The sequence below is a fragment of the Fusarium poae genome, chromosome 4 (assembly GCF_019609905.1).
Source record: "Fusarium poae strain DAOMC 252244 chromosome 4, whole genome shotgun sequence".
In the NCBI taxonomy this organism is placed as follows: domain Eukaryota; kingdom Fungi; phylum Ascomycota; class Sordariomycetes; order Hypocreales; family Nectriaceae; genus Fusarium; species Fusarium poae.
The window spans coordinates 4,810,206-4,825,954 of record NC_058402.1 but is presented as its reverse complement, the minus strand read 5'-3'; the positions used below and the strand labels follow the sequence as shown (position 1 = coordinate 4,825,954).

At 44.0% G+C, this 15,749-nt stretch overlaps 6 protein-coding genes and 1 non-coding gene across 7 annotated transcripts; 3 read left to right on the top strand and 4 right to left on the bottom strand.

Moving 5' to 3' along the window:
- Positions 1-823: 823 nt before the first annotated feature.
- FPOAC1_011675 (uncharacterized protein) lies at positions 824-1,846 on the top strand (the record flags this gene model as incomplete). Its single annotated transcript, XM_044856042.1, has 1 exon — positions 824-1,846. The coding sequence occupies one exon, from the start codon at positions 824-826 to the stop codon at positions 1,844-1,846; it is 1,023 nt and encodes a 340-aa protein (XP_044703355.1).
- Positions 1,847-1,940: 94 nt separating this feature from the next.
- Positions 1,941-3,617, bottom strand: FPOAC1_011674 (uncharacterized protein; the record flags this gene model as incomplete). Its single annotated transcript, XM_044856041.1, has 1 exon — positions 1,941-3,617. The coding sequence occupies one exon, from the start codon at positions 3,615-3,617 to the stop codon at positions 1,941-1,943; it is 1,677 nt and encodes a 558-aa protein (XP_044703354.1).
- A 425-nt stretch (positions 3,618-4,042) lies between these two features.
- On the top strand, positions 4,043-5,434 carry FPOAC1_011673 (uncharacterized protein; the record flags this gene model as incomplete). The annotated part of the gene is made up of 2 exons (XM_044856040.1): positions 4,043-4,229; positions 4,281-5,434. The coding sequence occupies 2 exons, from the start codon at positions 4,043-4,045 to the stop codon at positions 5,432-5,434; spliced, it is 1,341 nt and encodes a 446-aa protein (XP_044703353.1).
- Positions 5,435-5,908: 474 nt separating this feature from the next.
- Positions 5,909-6,990, top strand: FPOAC1_011672 (uncharacterized protein; the record flags this gene model as incomplete). Its single annotated transcript, XM_044856039.1, has 3 exons — positions 5,909-5,936; positions 5,988-6,510; positions 6,558-6,990. The coding sequence occupies 3 exons, from the start codon at positions 5,909-5,911 to the stop codon at positions 6,988-6,990; spliced, it is 984 nt and encodes a 327-aa protein (XP_044703352.1).
- Positions 6,991-7,311: 321 nt separating this feature from the next.
- Positions 7,312-8,939, bottom strand: FPOAC1_011671 (uncharacterized protein; the record flags this gene model as incomplete). Its single annotated transcript, XM_044856038.1, has 2 exons — positions 7,312-7,440; positions 7,488-8,939. The coding sequence occupies 2 exons, from the start codon at positions 8,937-8,939 to the stop codon at positions 7,312-7,314; spliced, it is 1,581 nt and encodes a 526-aa protein (XP_044703351.1).
- Positions 8,940-10,085: 1,146 nt separating this feature from the next.
- FPOAC1_011670 (uncharacterized protein) lies at positions 10,086-13,112 on the bottom strand (the record flags this gene model as incomplete). The annotated part of the gene is made up of 2 exons (XM_044856037.1): positions 10,086-10,569; positions 12,181-13,112. The coding sequence occupies 2 exons, from the start codon at positions 13,110-13,112 to the stop codon at positions 10,086-10,088; spliced, it is 1,416 nt and encodes a 471-aa protein (XP_044703350.1).
- A 1,597-nt stretch (positions 13,113-14,709) lies between these two features.
- Positions 14,710-14,781, bottom strand: FPOAC1_011669. The gene has a single exon. It is a non-coding gene; the product is annotated as a tRNA-Asp (tRNA).
- Between the last annotated feature and the right edge of the window lie 968 nt (positions 14,782-15,749).

Below are 15,749 nucleotides of genomic sequence, written 5' to 3'. Positions count from 1 at the left end.
GTATGCCCCTGCATTTCATTGCGAAAACAAGCTTTTACGGTTGTCATTAGCCGTTGCCTTTGCCAAGATGGATAAAACTTATTTCTGGATAGACTTTTTATTGTTTGTCAATAACTTTAAAGAGACGACCGACCCTCGATTGTAGATGACCTCCTTCCTGGGCGATGGCCCCGCTAATAGATGACGAGGGAGAGAATAGAGTATCAACAGGGAGAGGGCGATCAGATATTACAGATTAGAGTTGAAGATGTTACTCTGATGAGCTGAGCTGAGCTGAGCTGAGCTGATCTCTTTTCTCCAGGGGCTGTGGGTCTTGGACTTTCTTTGTCTCCATCACCGACTCTATCTACCCTTGAGAGAAACGCCACAAGAACGAATCAACCAAGCAAGTACCTACGCAAGTACCGTAAACAGACAGTCATGTAAAAAATGCATGAGTTTCACTATCTAATGATCTGATGAACATGACACAAAAAGAACGCGCGTCGCACCGATCTGCCTGTCACTCTAGGTGTTTGTCTCGCTGTAGGACGCCGATTGTGCCCTGTTACACGCGACCGTCATGATTCAACTGCCGGAAGATAAAAGCTTGACTCTCTTGGGGGCTTTCTCATTTGTTCACTCAGGTGCCAGGGGTAAAGTATACGGACAACATAGTTAACCTATGCTCAGAAGAAGCAAAATGTGTACCATCTGGTTGCCCGGCCCGGAGCCAAACACGGAGACCCCGCCCGCATCGGATTGGCTTCCGACCGCGTGCATAAAACAATCACAAATCAATTGAATCAATTCAGTTCGTATATAACAATAAACAATATTCATCATGTCGTTTTGGATCGAGACAGAAGATTGGCATACAGCAGGCGAACCTTTTCGCATCGTCCAAACCCTTCCCAAAGACCATCTTCCTACCGGTGCAACAGTCAAAGACCGTCGCCTCAATGTGGTCAACACTCCCAACCATCCTCTTGATCAGCTCCGTCAATCACTATGTCATGAACCGCGTGGTCACGCTGATATGTACGGAGGCTTTATTACAGAACCAAATGACGATGGCGCTCACTTGGGAGTTCTTTTCTGGCATAAAGATGGCTTTTCGACAGCGTGCGGGCATGGAACTATAGCTCTAGGATACTGGGCTGTTACCAAGGAATTGGTCCAAGTGCCAGAAAATGGGAATGTTGATGTTGTAATTGACGTTCCATCAGGTCGTGTGGTCGCGAAAATGACCATTGAACAGAGAAGACCGGTTCATGGGGATTTCATCAATGTTAAGAGCTATCAGATCGCCAAAGACTTGTCAGTTACCGTTCCTTCCAATTATGTCGATATAAAGGTCAACTTGGCTTTTGGGGGAGCCGTTTACGCCCACGTGGATGCTGCGCAATTAGATCTCACGGTCGAACCAGGTCGGTATACTGACTTCATCACCATTGGAAGAGAGATCAAGGCGGCGCTTGGTACAAGAGCACACTATGAGGACTACGACTTATACGGGGTGATATTCTACAACGAACAAGGTTCTGCAGACTCTGGAGAGATCCGACAAAGAAATGTTACTATCTTTGCCGATGGTCAGATTGACCGCTCGCCTTGTGGCTCAGGCACAGCTTCCAGAATTGCAGTTCTTCTCGCAGAAGGGAGATTGGGTGCCGTGAAAGGCAAGCTTCTGCATCGGTCTATAATTGATACCCTGTTCGAGGCAGACATTGTCTCGGAAGAGGCAAGCCCGGTGGAATTTCCAGCTTGTATACCGCGTGTAAGAGGAACAGCTAATTTAGTTGGGCGAATGAGTTTCTTCATTGACCCTGCTGACACTATATTCCCTGGGTTCCTTTTGCGGTAGATCCTTATCCAGATAATAAATCATTATTCATTAATGCCGCAGCAATATAATTATCATCATCGTGATGTCGCTTTGTACAATTTGACCCCTTCCATCAAGCCAAGTTCAAGTTTTGAGTAAATGGACTGACAAAATGATTCCAATCATTAGCATCTCCCATTCCCAGTAGAGGAGACTCCTGCTGAGTGTGCAAATCTCTCATCCTCCAAACCTTGAGAATAACAGCTTTTGTCCGCTCAATGTTTGCCAACGACGAATCAACCATATCGTCGAGAATCTCTAAAACCATCTGTCTTCCAGATAAATATGCTCCCAGACTTTCATGCAAGAATATCTCATCATCCCGAAGCGGATCCAACTCTACGGCCGCAACGAAGAGAGGGAACAAGAGTCCTGCTGCGCTACCCTGTTGTATAAGGCTATGGATGGACTGTAGGACCTTTGTGACAAGGCGTGTGACTTGTGGTGTTGATGGATCAGCGTCTCTGAGAAGACAGTGGAAATAGAGTTGTACTGAAGTCTTTTTCAGATCAACGCTTCGTCGAACATTGTCATCCATAGCTTCAACGGCAGTGATGTTGGAGCTGACCAACGCAAGCTCACTGTCGAGATCTTCAACTTGAAGTCGGTAGTCCTTTTGACTCATATGATCTTTGTTTCTCATTCGGGCAAGTTCGGTAATCTTGAAGATAACAGAAGCCATTGCAGGACTGCATCCCATCCATGCATCGATGTCTTCTGTGTGGTCAGGTCTTTGCCAGTACTCCAGCCCAAATATTGGAGAGTTTCCACATGCCGTTCTGCTGATGACATCCTGGAACGCGAAATACCGCTCCGCAAACGCAGCAAGACTTCCAAACCCGGTGTTATCGCTGGAAGGAAGAGCAAGCTGCCGCCGTTTCCTCATAAAGTCTTGGCTCGCTCGGAGGTGAAATACCCATCGATAGTCTCCATTGTCAATAATTTCGTAGAGACAGAGAAACATCATGGTTGCTGGAACTTGTGGATCGAGGATGACGTCTGCGGTGACATCAGGAGAACGAATCTTTTTGAGGAGTCCTGTGAGCGCGTTGCCTTTCATTTTCATGGCTGATCGTGCCCATGATGGATCCTTGATACTCCTATGACGAGCTGCGAATGCCAGGACGGACTGAACAAGAAGATCTTGACCAGCGTGCATAAACAGAGGCGCAACCAAATTGGAAAATGGTGAGGATAGTTGTGAAGATGGTGTTGTGAGAGGACATAGTCGAAGAAGATAGTATTCAAAAAGACTGCGTTCGGGAGTGTTCAGGGTAGGAAATGAAGATATAGATGGTATTAGACTCGGCGATGCTGATCGAGATCGACAAGCAAGAGCAGTTGATACACTGTATTCAGCTTCCTCCCTAAGCTGCATAGCCTCTCTAACAAGACTCTTCTCCAGATTCGGGTCTCTAACAAAGTCGCTGTGATAAGTATTAATGAAGTGCCTTGGCTCAATCGAAGGCGGAACCAATAGTGCAGGGGAGTGAGCCACTGGATTTCGCTGTCTCGGTCTATCCTCTTTTGCCCAAACACCCTCTCTGCCAAACGACAACCCGCGTGCTGTAAACTCAGGTTCCCATTTTAATTGAATGGAATTGTTGCACTGCACACCTCTTGTAATGCAGTTTCGACAAGAAGGTTTGGCCTCGTCACATTTGACCTTGCGAGCGCGACATGTTTGGCATCCTGAGCGCGTGCGACGCTGTACTGGTTTTGAGTTGCCGGGGGGTCTTCGCCTTGGCATTAGAGATATAAGGAGACCAGGGTTCAAGATTAGGCTGTTCAGGTAGATTAGATGAGATAGGCCTGTACAGGATATGGAAGGTAGAGGCGAGTAAGTGTGCAATGCTTGTGGGAATGAATGGCGACGTGTGAAAATAAAAGCGGGGGATGAGAGCATTAGATTCTTTCTAGACGACCTTATTCCCGGCTCTTTTGCTCTCTCAGATCACCTGACAATCGCTTATTCGGTTTAGATCTTCATCCTTATCGAACAAGACAAACCAATCGGAGCAAAATAGATTCAAGTGGATTCAATGTTGGCATCGGCTGGACCTTCATCAAAAGGCATGTCATTTTGGCATCTACTATATATCTAATAATTCTGTTCCTCATGTTCCATCCCTACGTTTCTTGATCCATTTTCTTTTCTCTAGTTTGATCATCAATATGACTTCAACGTCTCATCTTACCAAAGAATCCACAATCCTCATCGTTGGAGGTGGAACATGGGGATGTTCAACTGCTCTTCATCTTGCTCGTCGAGGCTATACCAACGTCACCCTTCTTGATGTGAATCACATCCCGTCACCAATCTCAGCAGGTCACGATGTCAATAAGATTGCGAGTGGACTGAGTAAGTTATTCTAATCACCAAGCCCTAGAACCAGTAACTAATAGCATATAGATGTACCCGATAACAAAGGAGATGATGAAGATGCAATTTGGCAATCCCTCACCTACGCTCAAGCCCAAGGTTGGCTACATGATCCAGTCTTCAAGCCATACTGCCATGACACAGGCTACGTCATCTCTGCTTCAACGCCAAAGGCTATCAAACAAGTTGTGGAGGAAGACGTCGGTGACAAGATTGACGAGTTCACCCCTCTCAACACAGCAGAAGACTTTAGAAAAACCATGCCTGAAGGTGTTCTTACGGGGGACTTCCCCGGATGGAAAGGCTTCTACAAATCACAGGGCTCTGGCTGGGTCCATGCTCGAAAGGCCATGACTGCTGCTTTTGAGGAAAGCAAGAGACTTGGCGTCAAGTTCATCACAGGCTCACCAAGAGGCGAAGTACAAAGTTTCATCTTTGAGGACGGCGATGTGAAAGGTGCCAAGACTGCAGATGGAAAGGAGCACAGAGCGGATCGAACGATTCTTTCTGCTGGTGCATCAGCTGAGCGATTCCTTGACTTCGAGAATCAAATTCGTGCCACAGCCTGGACTCTTGGTCACATACAGATGACACCTGAGGAAACCCAACTATACAAGAATCTACCTGTTCTTTTCAACATCAACAAGGGCTTTTTCATGGAACCCGATGAGGATCTCCATCAGCTTAAGATGTGTGACGAACACCCGGGATACGTCAACTGGGTCCAGAAACCTGGAGCTAAATTTCCCCAATCCATCCCCTTCGCCAAACATCAAATTCCCCTCGAGTCCGAACGCCGTATGAGAGACTTTCTTACAGATATCATGCCGCAGCTTGCAGACAGACTACTCGTGCATGCTCGAATCTGCTGGTGTGCTGATACCTACGACAGAAACTTTCTCATCACATATCATCCTCGTCATCCTTCTCTGGTTATCGCGTCAGGTGACTGCGGCACAGGGTATAAGCACATCACGTCCATCGGCAAGTTCATATCTGACTGTATGGAGGGTACATTGGAAGAGAGATTTGCTAAGTTTTGGAAATGGAGACCCGAGAAGTTTACTAAATTTTGGGGTAAGGATCCTTTAGATCGATTTGGTGCTGATGATACGATGATGGATTTGCCAAAGAGTGAGACTGAAGGGTGGACGGATATTAAGGAGGATAATTCCACTTGCTAAATGACCTGATATAAATATGTAAATTAGGGATCAACATTCCAAATCACATCAGTTATATCCTCTTTAAAGCAGGTTAGTAACGATGCTGGGAAAACATGGAATGGATGAGAATTGTGATGAATTGTATGCCAACTCCTACAATTAAAAGTTCTTGCCTATATGAATCTCAAACACATAAACATGTCAATCATTGAATATAGATGTACCCTCTCTATCATGCATCATCGGCGACCGAGATATGATTCAAAGTCTCGGCGACTTTTGTTTGGTGATTTTCGAGGCGTAAGTCCCGAAGTATACATTTAAAATTAACTCATAAAAAAATACAGTAAGTCTCGGCGACATATCCGAAGCTGCGGGGTTTTCAGCCGAGTCTTGAGTCACAAATTATAAATAGCATTGTGTATATCATCACCACACAATATTCACCAATTATCTAAACCGAAAGACAAGGCATTTCAATCCCAGCCCAAAATGGCATCTCCTCAAATTGGCTGGATCGGTAGGTTCACTCATCGCAGTTTCAATAGCCACAACTAACGTCAAGTTACAGGCCTCGGATCAATGGGCCTTCCCATGGCAACAAATCTCCAAAAACATCTAAGTTCAACAGGGGCTACAAATATCATTTACTTCAATCGCACTATTTCCCGTGGCGATTTTCTTAAGGATATTGGTGCCCAACCCGCATCAACAGCTAGAGACCTTGTCGAAAACTCGGATATCATCTTCATGTCCCTAAGCGACGACTCGGCTTTGGAGGCAACCCTGGATGCAATTATTGATGCTAAAACAACCAGTCAACTCACGGGAAAGATCATTATAGATACATCGACGGTTCACCCTGATTCTTCCGCAAAGGCAGAAGCCAAGGTTCAAGAAAAAGGAGGCCAGTTTATCGCCTCGCCAGTCTTTGGCGCAAGCCCCGTTGCAGCACAGGGCAAGCTCTTGTGGATCATTGCAGGACCAAAAGACTCTGTTAATAAGATCACCCCATATGTCGAAGGGGTTATGGGAAGGGGTGTCATCCGGGTTGGTGAGGATGTGAGAGCGTCTGGTAAGATGAAAACGGCAGGGTAAGTGACCACTCTCGTGGCTTGGATCCAACTAACAACTAGAGTAGAAACTTCATAACAGCTGGTTTCATGGAAATCATTGCCGAAGCACATGTGCTGGCCGAAAAGTCGGGTCTAGGCAGTGAGAACCTGGAAGCGTTAATCGAGCAGCAATACGGGCCTCTGCCATTCTCCATGTCTCAGCGGTTGACTACTGGAGCATATATGCCAGCAAGAGGCGACAGACCTTGGTCTGATCTTAACTTGGCCATCAAGGACGTGGGTCATGGAATTGCCCTAGCAGAACAGTCTGGAGCCAAGTTGGAGGTTGCAGAAATTGCTATCAAGCATTTGAAAGATGCAAAGAAGTTTTCTGATTCCGAACAAAGGCCACTTGATTCGTCATCTATGTATGGAATACTACGACAGGAAGCTGGACTGCCTTTCCAGACAAAGTTGATCGAGGACCGAGATTTGGTAAGGGATACTAAAAGGGGGTGATGTACTTGGGGATAGATCGTAGATAGGCTCTTAATCAATATCTTAGTATCGATACTTCTTGTACGTTGTGTAGCCGTGACTATTCATTCCTTCATTCCCTCTTGCTAACGTCAAATTCTACCTTGATCCTCGAAGTCCATGTCGACGTGAAGTCTCTATATTTGGTGGGTGTACCCGATTGTCTCCGTCTGACAGTAATTTCATTAATCCGTATATACCATTTATTCATTATATTCCAAACTTCAAAGCTATCTGAAGGCAATTCATGCCTAATCATTATGTAGCCCATATATCCAGCAAGGGTATCACAAGTTGAAGTACTCAAAGAGCAGCTTTGCCTCTCGATTCGAACGGCATCAATAATACAAGGAGTCCAGCCCCAATAAAGAGCGCACCACTAGTATATACGGGAGCAGATGTCTTCAGATTCGCAAAGATTGCAATGATAGGCTGGAAATGTTAGCATGAATCAACATGGGGAGAGTACAAATACTTACAGCCATGATACCAAAGATTCGGTTGCAAGACGCACACAAGGCGTTGCCCGTTCCACGATGAGGCGTAGGGAACAGTTCGGGCGTGAAAGAGTAGAGAACAGCGTACATGATGTTGCTGAAAAAGTTGAAAGCGCACTGCCAGCCGAGTAAAGCACCGCTAGTCGTGGCAGTTGTCGAACAGTAGAGAAATACACCAGTAAGAATAGTGCTAGCGGACAGTGTACCTTTTCGTCCCAGTCTAGGCAATTCGACAAGCCATCCTCCCAGCAAAGCACCTGGTACACCAAGAACAGCAATGATGAGACTATTTCGGTAAGTGATGTATGTACTTCCATCGCCAAAATCAGCACCCTTGGTTGCTTGGATGTACGGGATAAAGGCGTTATAAAGAGGATATCCAAGACCAATGAGAGCCCACACGGCCATAATAAGTCCAGTGCTGAGACCTAGTTTCTTTGTTACGAAAAGAGCCTTGATGTGAGACATATCAACCTTTTCGAGGTATCGTTTCAAAGCTGCGCTTGCATCAGTCTGGGCGACATATCCTTCCGGTTCACAAGCTTTAAGGTCTTCGACAGTGAGAGTAGACGTCTTTCCGTTCTTTTTAGCGACGGTGTGTACAACTTTGACTGCTTCCTCGTCTCTTCCCTTGCTCATGAGGTACTTTGGCGACTCGTAAATTTTGAATAGTATAAAACGGGCAAGAAACATGAGAAGAGTCAAACCACCAATAGTGATTGTGAAGTAACGCCATCCCATGTTATCGCTGCGTCGGCATACTGTGTCTTGCTGGCATGTGTAGTTTCCTAGTAGTGGCCATGCGATCAAGGTGCCGATTACTTGGGCGATGGCCCAGTCGATCGAAAGAATAGTCAGAAGATATTGATGCGACGCCGGCAGGAACTCGAGGAAGATGGCCGAATCAACGGGAAGATTTCCTCCTACTCCAAAAGACCAGAGAGCGTCAAAGATGGCGATGGCAGCGAAGTTGGGAGCGCTGGCTGATATCAGACCCCAGATCGCCGTTAAGCCTAGGGTGATGTTGAAAGCCCATTTTCGGCCAAACACATCACAGCCAAAGCCCCAAAACATGGCACCGGCCAATAGACCAATGTTTTGCGCAAGAGGAAGAAAAGGAGGGTTGCTTACACCAAACTCATTCGCCACGGGCGTCAATATGAGAGAGGTAACAATTGGCCAGAGATTATCGCTCGCCCACCCGAAACCGATAACCACAAATAATTCCCATTGGTATCTTCCCATTCCTATATCACTCAGAGCACGGTTTAGAATGCGTGCTTTTGCTTCGTAGACGGGATCGAGTGCGCCTTTGGGGATAATCGCCTCGTCTTCCGCCGCGTCAACAAGACTGTTCCTCCTCGCATCGCCATTACTGTCGATTGCGCCATAGGCTTTTCGGACATCCGATTCCTTGTCTGGTGTGGTAGCCATTCTCGTCCTTGACGGGTTGTTGTATGACGCAGAGACTGGGGTCAAGAGACGATGCGCCTCCGAACTTGAAGCGTCCTGCATGGGGGGGAATGGCTCCCTTTATGTAGATAAAAGGCAAAGGAAAGCGACTGATTCGTCAGTGGCTTGATTGTGTATGATAGTGAGACGATGTTGTGAAAGAGAAGCAGGGTAACTGTAGGATCTCTTCAACTCCCCGCGTTGCAAGGTCGATGGCACAATCCCACTCTTGGACTGCATTGATTGGGCAGTATGTCTTACATGGATCCTAGCTGACGATCCATCCCGCTCTATGGCGTCACTATAAGCCAGGGCTAGTAAGCAGGAAATCTGTTTTTGAGGGATATGTTTTTGTTGAGGACGGAGTACAGGTCTATAGTTGTAAAGAAAGGATTCTACTAGATATAAATATGAAAAGATAACAATGTATACAAGTAAACAAAATGATTGATCTCTGTTTCCCAGTTGCTGATCACTGGATATGTTTCACCCACACCGACCATCCCATCATCCGACTCCCCGCATCCGTTCAAAGCCACTGTCAGAGTCCGTAAATTTAGTTTGTAGCACCTTCTGTAGAAGGAAATGATCGATAGACACTAATGAATCACATCATTTCTATTCGAATCAGATGCGCAGTCTTGCAATCTCATCAATTGACCTTGTATTCCCTACCTTGTCAGCTTGTCTATCTGGGATGTGGCTGCTAGCGACCCGAGGCCGAGTTGACCCCCACGAAACATCAGCAGACCGAATTCATCTTCCCCTGCTGCGACAAGTTGAAAGCGGAATGTGAAAAATGACCAAAAATGGTCCCATGCATAAAATGTTGAGAAACCGGGTTGATCATTTATCAGCACGTATTATCTTGAACTCCAGAAATATTTTATTATACAACAATGCATTTTTACCAACAGCAGAGACCCTAAAGTGCAACCGTATTTGGATCTTACTTTCATGCCCTGTAAGAGCATTTATTTGTTCAAAAGAGTCGTGTTCTCAGTATGACTTTCGAGATATCGGATGTGAAATATCCTACCCGGAACAGGACAGTCTATGTCATGTCAGTAAAATGAGAGAGACAAAGTTTATACAAACATACCTCATCATGAAAGTTATGCCGGTGTTCTAGCTGTTTGCTAGCATTTCGACATCATCTTCAACGAGTTCAATGCCGTCAAAGAGATCAAGCCAGTCTCCAAGCCTTTCGTTGATGAAATCTTGTAGCTCCCATGGTTTATCGGAGACTTTATCTGCGTCGCCGTTCCACACATACATATCTGCATCGACTGTGGTGCCACCCTCGAGAATCACGTCCACGGGCATCGCGTTGTAGATCTCACCTTCAAAGTTATGCATCGTTTGGCGCTGGGACTTTGTCTTGACACGTACCAGCAGCCCATCCACCTCGCTAGATTCATGCTTGATCACGGCTGGGTAATCGCAACTGTGGAGAGCAAAACGCGCGTATCCGTTAACTCGTGCTGGATGGGTGAGTTTGGCGACAGCGTTGATGTTGGGGGCAAAGTAGGCATTGTAAAGAAGAAGGTATGTAGTAGTCTGGCTCAAAGGTTTCGTGGCGATGGAAATGAGATGGGGAGTCAACAGGCCACTGGCTCAATAAGTCAGTAATTGAATTTCAAGCCGATTGATTGTGGGCTGCAGGCAGCAGCGCCAAGTAGATTTCCACAAGTCGAATAGTTTGTACGTGATACAAGCTTTGTATAGGTTGTAACTACCTATGAGTTCCCGTCGCGTTTGTTCGTTGTCTTGTTACACTATCCAGGTCCCAATGAACCACCTCGTTCTGATGGAAGTCCTTAGCGATCTTCAAAAACAACCTGTAACAATTCACACATGCAGCTCGGCTATCTCATCAGGATTTAAAAGGCAAAAGTCAAAAGGCTCACCCAATTATTTCTATCGTAAGTTTAAATACAAACTTTGAATAATATACTTTCAGCATCTATACATACATGCAGGCAGAACTTTGAGACTCTAATATGCCACTGTTTAGGTAGTGGTTTACTTTACAAATGAACCTAAAGCGTGTGATATTGCCATAAAGAATGAATCGCTGGGCATCAAAATTCCAAAGTCGATAATGGCATGTACACCTCAGACGTCTCCAATGATCAATTGTACAAGTCAATTTGGTGACGTTTCTATGGTTTGAACCCCATTCCTTTGTATTGTATAAACCAAATGTTTGCCAGTTGTACCATCCATCCTGGGTTGGCAGGTACAAGAAGGTACTTCCCTGGATCAGTATGCCAGCCACACTAACACACACACACGCAAATAGACTTGGCGGGTGTTGACCCGTGTGGCAAGACACATTGCATCAAAACATCAGAGTTTTGTGGCCTGCTGAGGGCAAAATGAGAGTTTAATATAACACAAGATAAGGGCTATAAAAAAGGTGATGGGACCAACCCATCTGGGGGCTCAGAAGTTCTTCGTTCGCATTACGAACGCCCGCCACTACGAGAGTTTCAGACATTTCAGCGATCCTTCAATGTAGTCAAGAGTTCTCATCATTGCCATTGGTAAGTGCTCGATTATTTTGCCTTATATACCTTATTTTTTGTCTAGTATTGGGAAGGTGGGGGAGCTGGTCGTCGTCGTCGTCGTTCCTTCCTTCTGTTCAGTTGAGGTTCTGGGGGGTCACGTGTGGTGGCGTGGAACAGCAATGCGACAGCGAGCATCTGGATCGTGGGGATTTTCATCCGAGATACACCCTCTCTCTTGATTAATCTTGATAACTAGTGTTGAAACGTCTTTACTGATATATCGACAGGAATCGGATTTCCAACATTAATATTAACGATCCTTCGATGTACGGGAACGATGATGATACTGTCTTACCCTCGCACTTCTAGATGCGTGGCGTCTTGGTCGATGTGGAAAGATCTAGTCTGAGTTCAGAAATCCGAGGGTTGCCGTTATAGCTAAACATCATTGTGGATGGATGCTTCCCTCTAGCTCCTTTTTCCTAGATCGTCATTCTCACTCCCATCCTTTCGTATTTGCTTTTTGCATCGATCTCTTATATCTTTCATAACATCAAGCGATGTTTGCGCATACGACTCCTTAATTCATCATTCAAGTAACAAATTGAACTTCAAAAATGGCCTGCTATTCGTCCGAAAGCTCTTTGAATCCATACACCTCCAGCCATACTTTATGCTTCTTCTCATCCCCTGTTCGCTTCCATACCAACCTCGCAAGTACGTCAAAGTTGGGTGCAAACATGCTCAGTGTCACAGGTTCAGTAAAATTGGCGTTCCAGGCCTCCTTGAATCGATGAACTATCTCCAAGCCCTCCACTTTCAGAACTATCGTCTCGATGTCGGTCCACGCCTCTCGTCTAAATCCAGGTGCGCTTCGTTTACCAGGACCAGGTGTCCTAGCGATTCGTGTGCGCAGCAGTTTCCCATCTGAAGAGATCTTGGCATCCGTGAAGAAGCTGTCTTTGCTATCATCGCCATGAAAATGAGAAACTGAGAGGGAAGAGGACAGCATTTCGACACCTGTTTCGAGATTGAAAGTTGTTGCACTCAGACCAGTATTTCGAAAACCAGCGTGATAGTTGGCACGCGTGCCGATACCTCCTTTTATAACAACAACCGTTTGTCCGGCTGAAACCAGGCCCAAAGTCCTTTCTCGATTGTCCACGTTTTTTTGTTGCAAACCAACAGTAACTGGAGATTTGATGTCTGGTAAAGCCATTGCATATTCATTGGCGAACCATTCCAAGGCCAAATCCCAGACGCAAGCAACCGACTGTTGCGTGTCGCCCAATAATCCAGTCACATTTTGTCCATCTTGAGACAAGGTGACATGATGAAGTGTAGAATCTCTACTCAAGGGCAAGACTTTGTAGTTCCATGCCAAGCTCGATTCTCCTCGTGACGACACCTTCCGGCATATTCGATTCAGAGTATATCCCTTGCGGTAATGGCCCAATAGAAGAAGCGCACAGTCTTTCGAAATAGGAATGATTTGTTGCGTCCACGTCGCGAGTGAATTGAAAAAGTCCTGTTTGATAGTCTTGCCCGCACGCCGATCATAAACCCTCCAGCAAGACTTTGAGGTCTTGAACAAGATGAGTGAAGCATCGGTGCTCAAGACTCGTGTTTCGACTTTGTACATCGATTGGCGAAGCCTGTCAACAGTGCCCAGCGATATCATATTGTTGATTTGCTTCGATTCTATATCGTAGATGTCGTCGGGCTTTTTACCTCGCTGTAGCCAAACAAGTTTCTTACCATCGGAAGACAACGCTGTTGGATGTGTTTCCAGCTCGATCTGGAGGTGCTTAGATAGAAAATGCGATTGTCGAAGATGATAAGCATTATGTTTGAGCAACGATGTTTCGGAAGGAGAAAATGGCACCAAAGTCGGTAAGGCAAGTGGTTCATTCTTCGAGTCCATTGACATTTTTCCAAACTCTTCGGGTTCTGATACTTGCGGTTTGTTTTTATCTATCCAGGATGACGGTGTATTCTCTGGCGGCGAACTTTCTCCAGTACCCGTATCGTGACTGACGCCAGATGTGGAACTATCGTTAGATAGCGTACTAGGTTTCCGTGTTATTCCAAGGTATCGAGAGAGCGATGGAAAGACTTGCCTGTTCTCAGAAGGTGTAGGCGATGTCGGTCTTGACGAAGGGTCACATACAGAACCTGCGACAGACGACAACTCATTCAAATATCTGGTTAGCATAAATGTATGAGGATCACCCGTCTCTTGACTAGTCAACAGTGCTTCAAGGTTTTGAATCCTTGACATGATGGCTGAGATGCCTCCTCTTATATGACCAGTGTTGCCCAAGATTTCGCTGGTATCCTGTTTTATATCTTTTGCTGTGGCTCTGTTGAAGGGTCAGTGACACAGTGGCACCACCAAGACATGGGTTTCTCACAGAGTAATTGTCTCGACAGCCAGACTGAGCGCTCGCCTGTTCGTTTCTAGAATCGCCTGATACGTAGCGACTTTTCTTTTCCCTCTCGTGGCCCAGTTAACTGCAAGAAGCCTACCTTGCTGCCCTCGCAGCTCATCCTCCAAAGTCGTAGCAATGCCAAGTGAATTTTGAATTATATCCCGAATATCTCGCTTCGTGTTGTTTGTCAAATCCCGTTCATCTCCATTGCTGACAAGATCCTTGAGCAAATTCAGTGTTCTTTTTAAAGTAAGTAGCTCTTGATTAACGGCTGACAGGTCGTTCCTTGCATCTTTGCAGTCTCGAACAAAATCCGATATTACTTTGAATGTTCTATCGGCGATTTCGATAAAGGCGAAACAGGCTGTGGCTATGGAGAGGCCGTCCATTATAGTAGGGACATGTATCAAAAGTTTTGATAATTCTGATGAATCATGAGACAAACATAAACTCAGGCAAAAACAACAGTGGGTGAGTGTAATAAATCAGGTTGAAAATAGATGCAGGCGAGTGGGGGATGTCATGTGTCAGAATGCCTGAAATATAAATCTTAGCTGGTGTGCTGTCAGCCTCTGGGAACGCCTTGCAGCCTATAGAAGCCCTTGATGTCAGTTTCAAGCGTGATGGGGGCTTACATTACAAGATATCTAGGTGTCAATATTTCTTCGCATAATTCACTTAGACTTATCACCAGACATGCCAACGCGGTGTCTAGTAACACACATACAAAAAGGAAGATGTAGTAAAAGTTGATAAGTTTAAAGAAAACTAAAAAAAAAAATTCTCCTGTGTATCACAGGTGGCGGTCTCTCCCGCCGGGAATTGAACCCGGGTCTCAAGCGTGACAAGCTTGCATACTGACCACTATACTACGGAAGATAAGACGGCTGAAGCCGGCTGTAGTGAGTGACTTTGATGAAGATTGATCATGGTATACGGTTATATATAGCCTTAAATGCGATTACTTGTTTATTGCTCACACAGAGTAACCGAAACCTTATATAACCTATAAAACTTTCCTTTAATTAACCTATAAAATTACCTAAATAACCCTTTTTAAGTAGCTTAACCCTATATACTAATTTCCTATTTTTACTATAGTATTTTAATTATTACTATAGCTTTTTAAAATAGCTCTTTAAGCTATACTATATATAGTAATTTATCTCTTAAGGCCTTTAGAAATTCTTTTTTTTTATTTAATAGAAGGTTATTACCTTTATAGAAGGTATTTTTAAGGGTTTTAAAAGCTTTTTTTTTTACTTTTTAATTAATTAATTAATTTCTTATTTTTTTTTTTAGCTTTTTTAAGCTTTTTAATATTTTTAATTTATTTAATATTATATTAAATTTTATTATATTAAAAGCTATAGTATTAATTATAAGCTTTTTCTTTTTTTCCCTAGAATTTTCCTCTTTTAACTTTATAAAATTCTTAATATAATAAATTTTAATTTAATAAACTTTTTAATAATATTACCTTTATTAAATACCTTATAAGTTATTAATAATTTATTTTCCTTATTAAAGATTATTTTAAAGATTATTTTAAAGATTATTTTAAAGATTAAAAAGTAACTTTATTTAAGGTATTTTACCTTTTAATATATTAATATTATTATTATACTTTATTCTATAAAGGGCCTTTAAGGCCTTTTTCTTTTTATATAATAAAGATTTAAACTTTAATTTATTAGCTTAATAGTTAATTATATAGCTAAAGGCCTTATAGCTAAGAAAAATAAAAATAATAATTTAATTATTATTTATATTAATAATATATTAACTTTAAGTATTAAAAGGAAGATTATTTAAAAGGTTATTAAAGGCCTTAAATTCTTTTAATT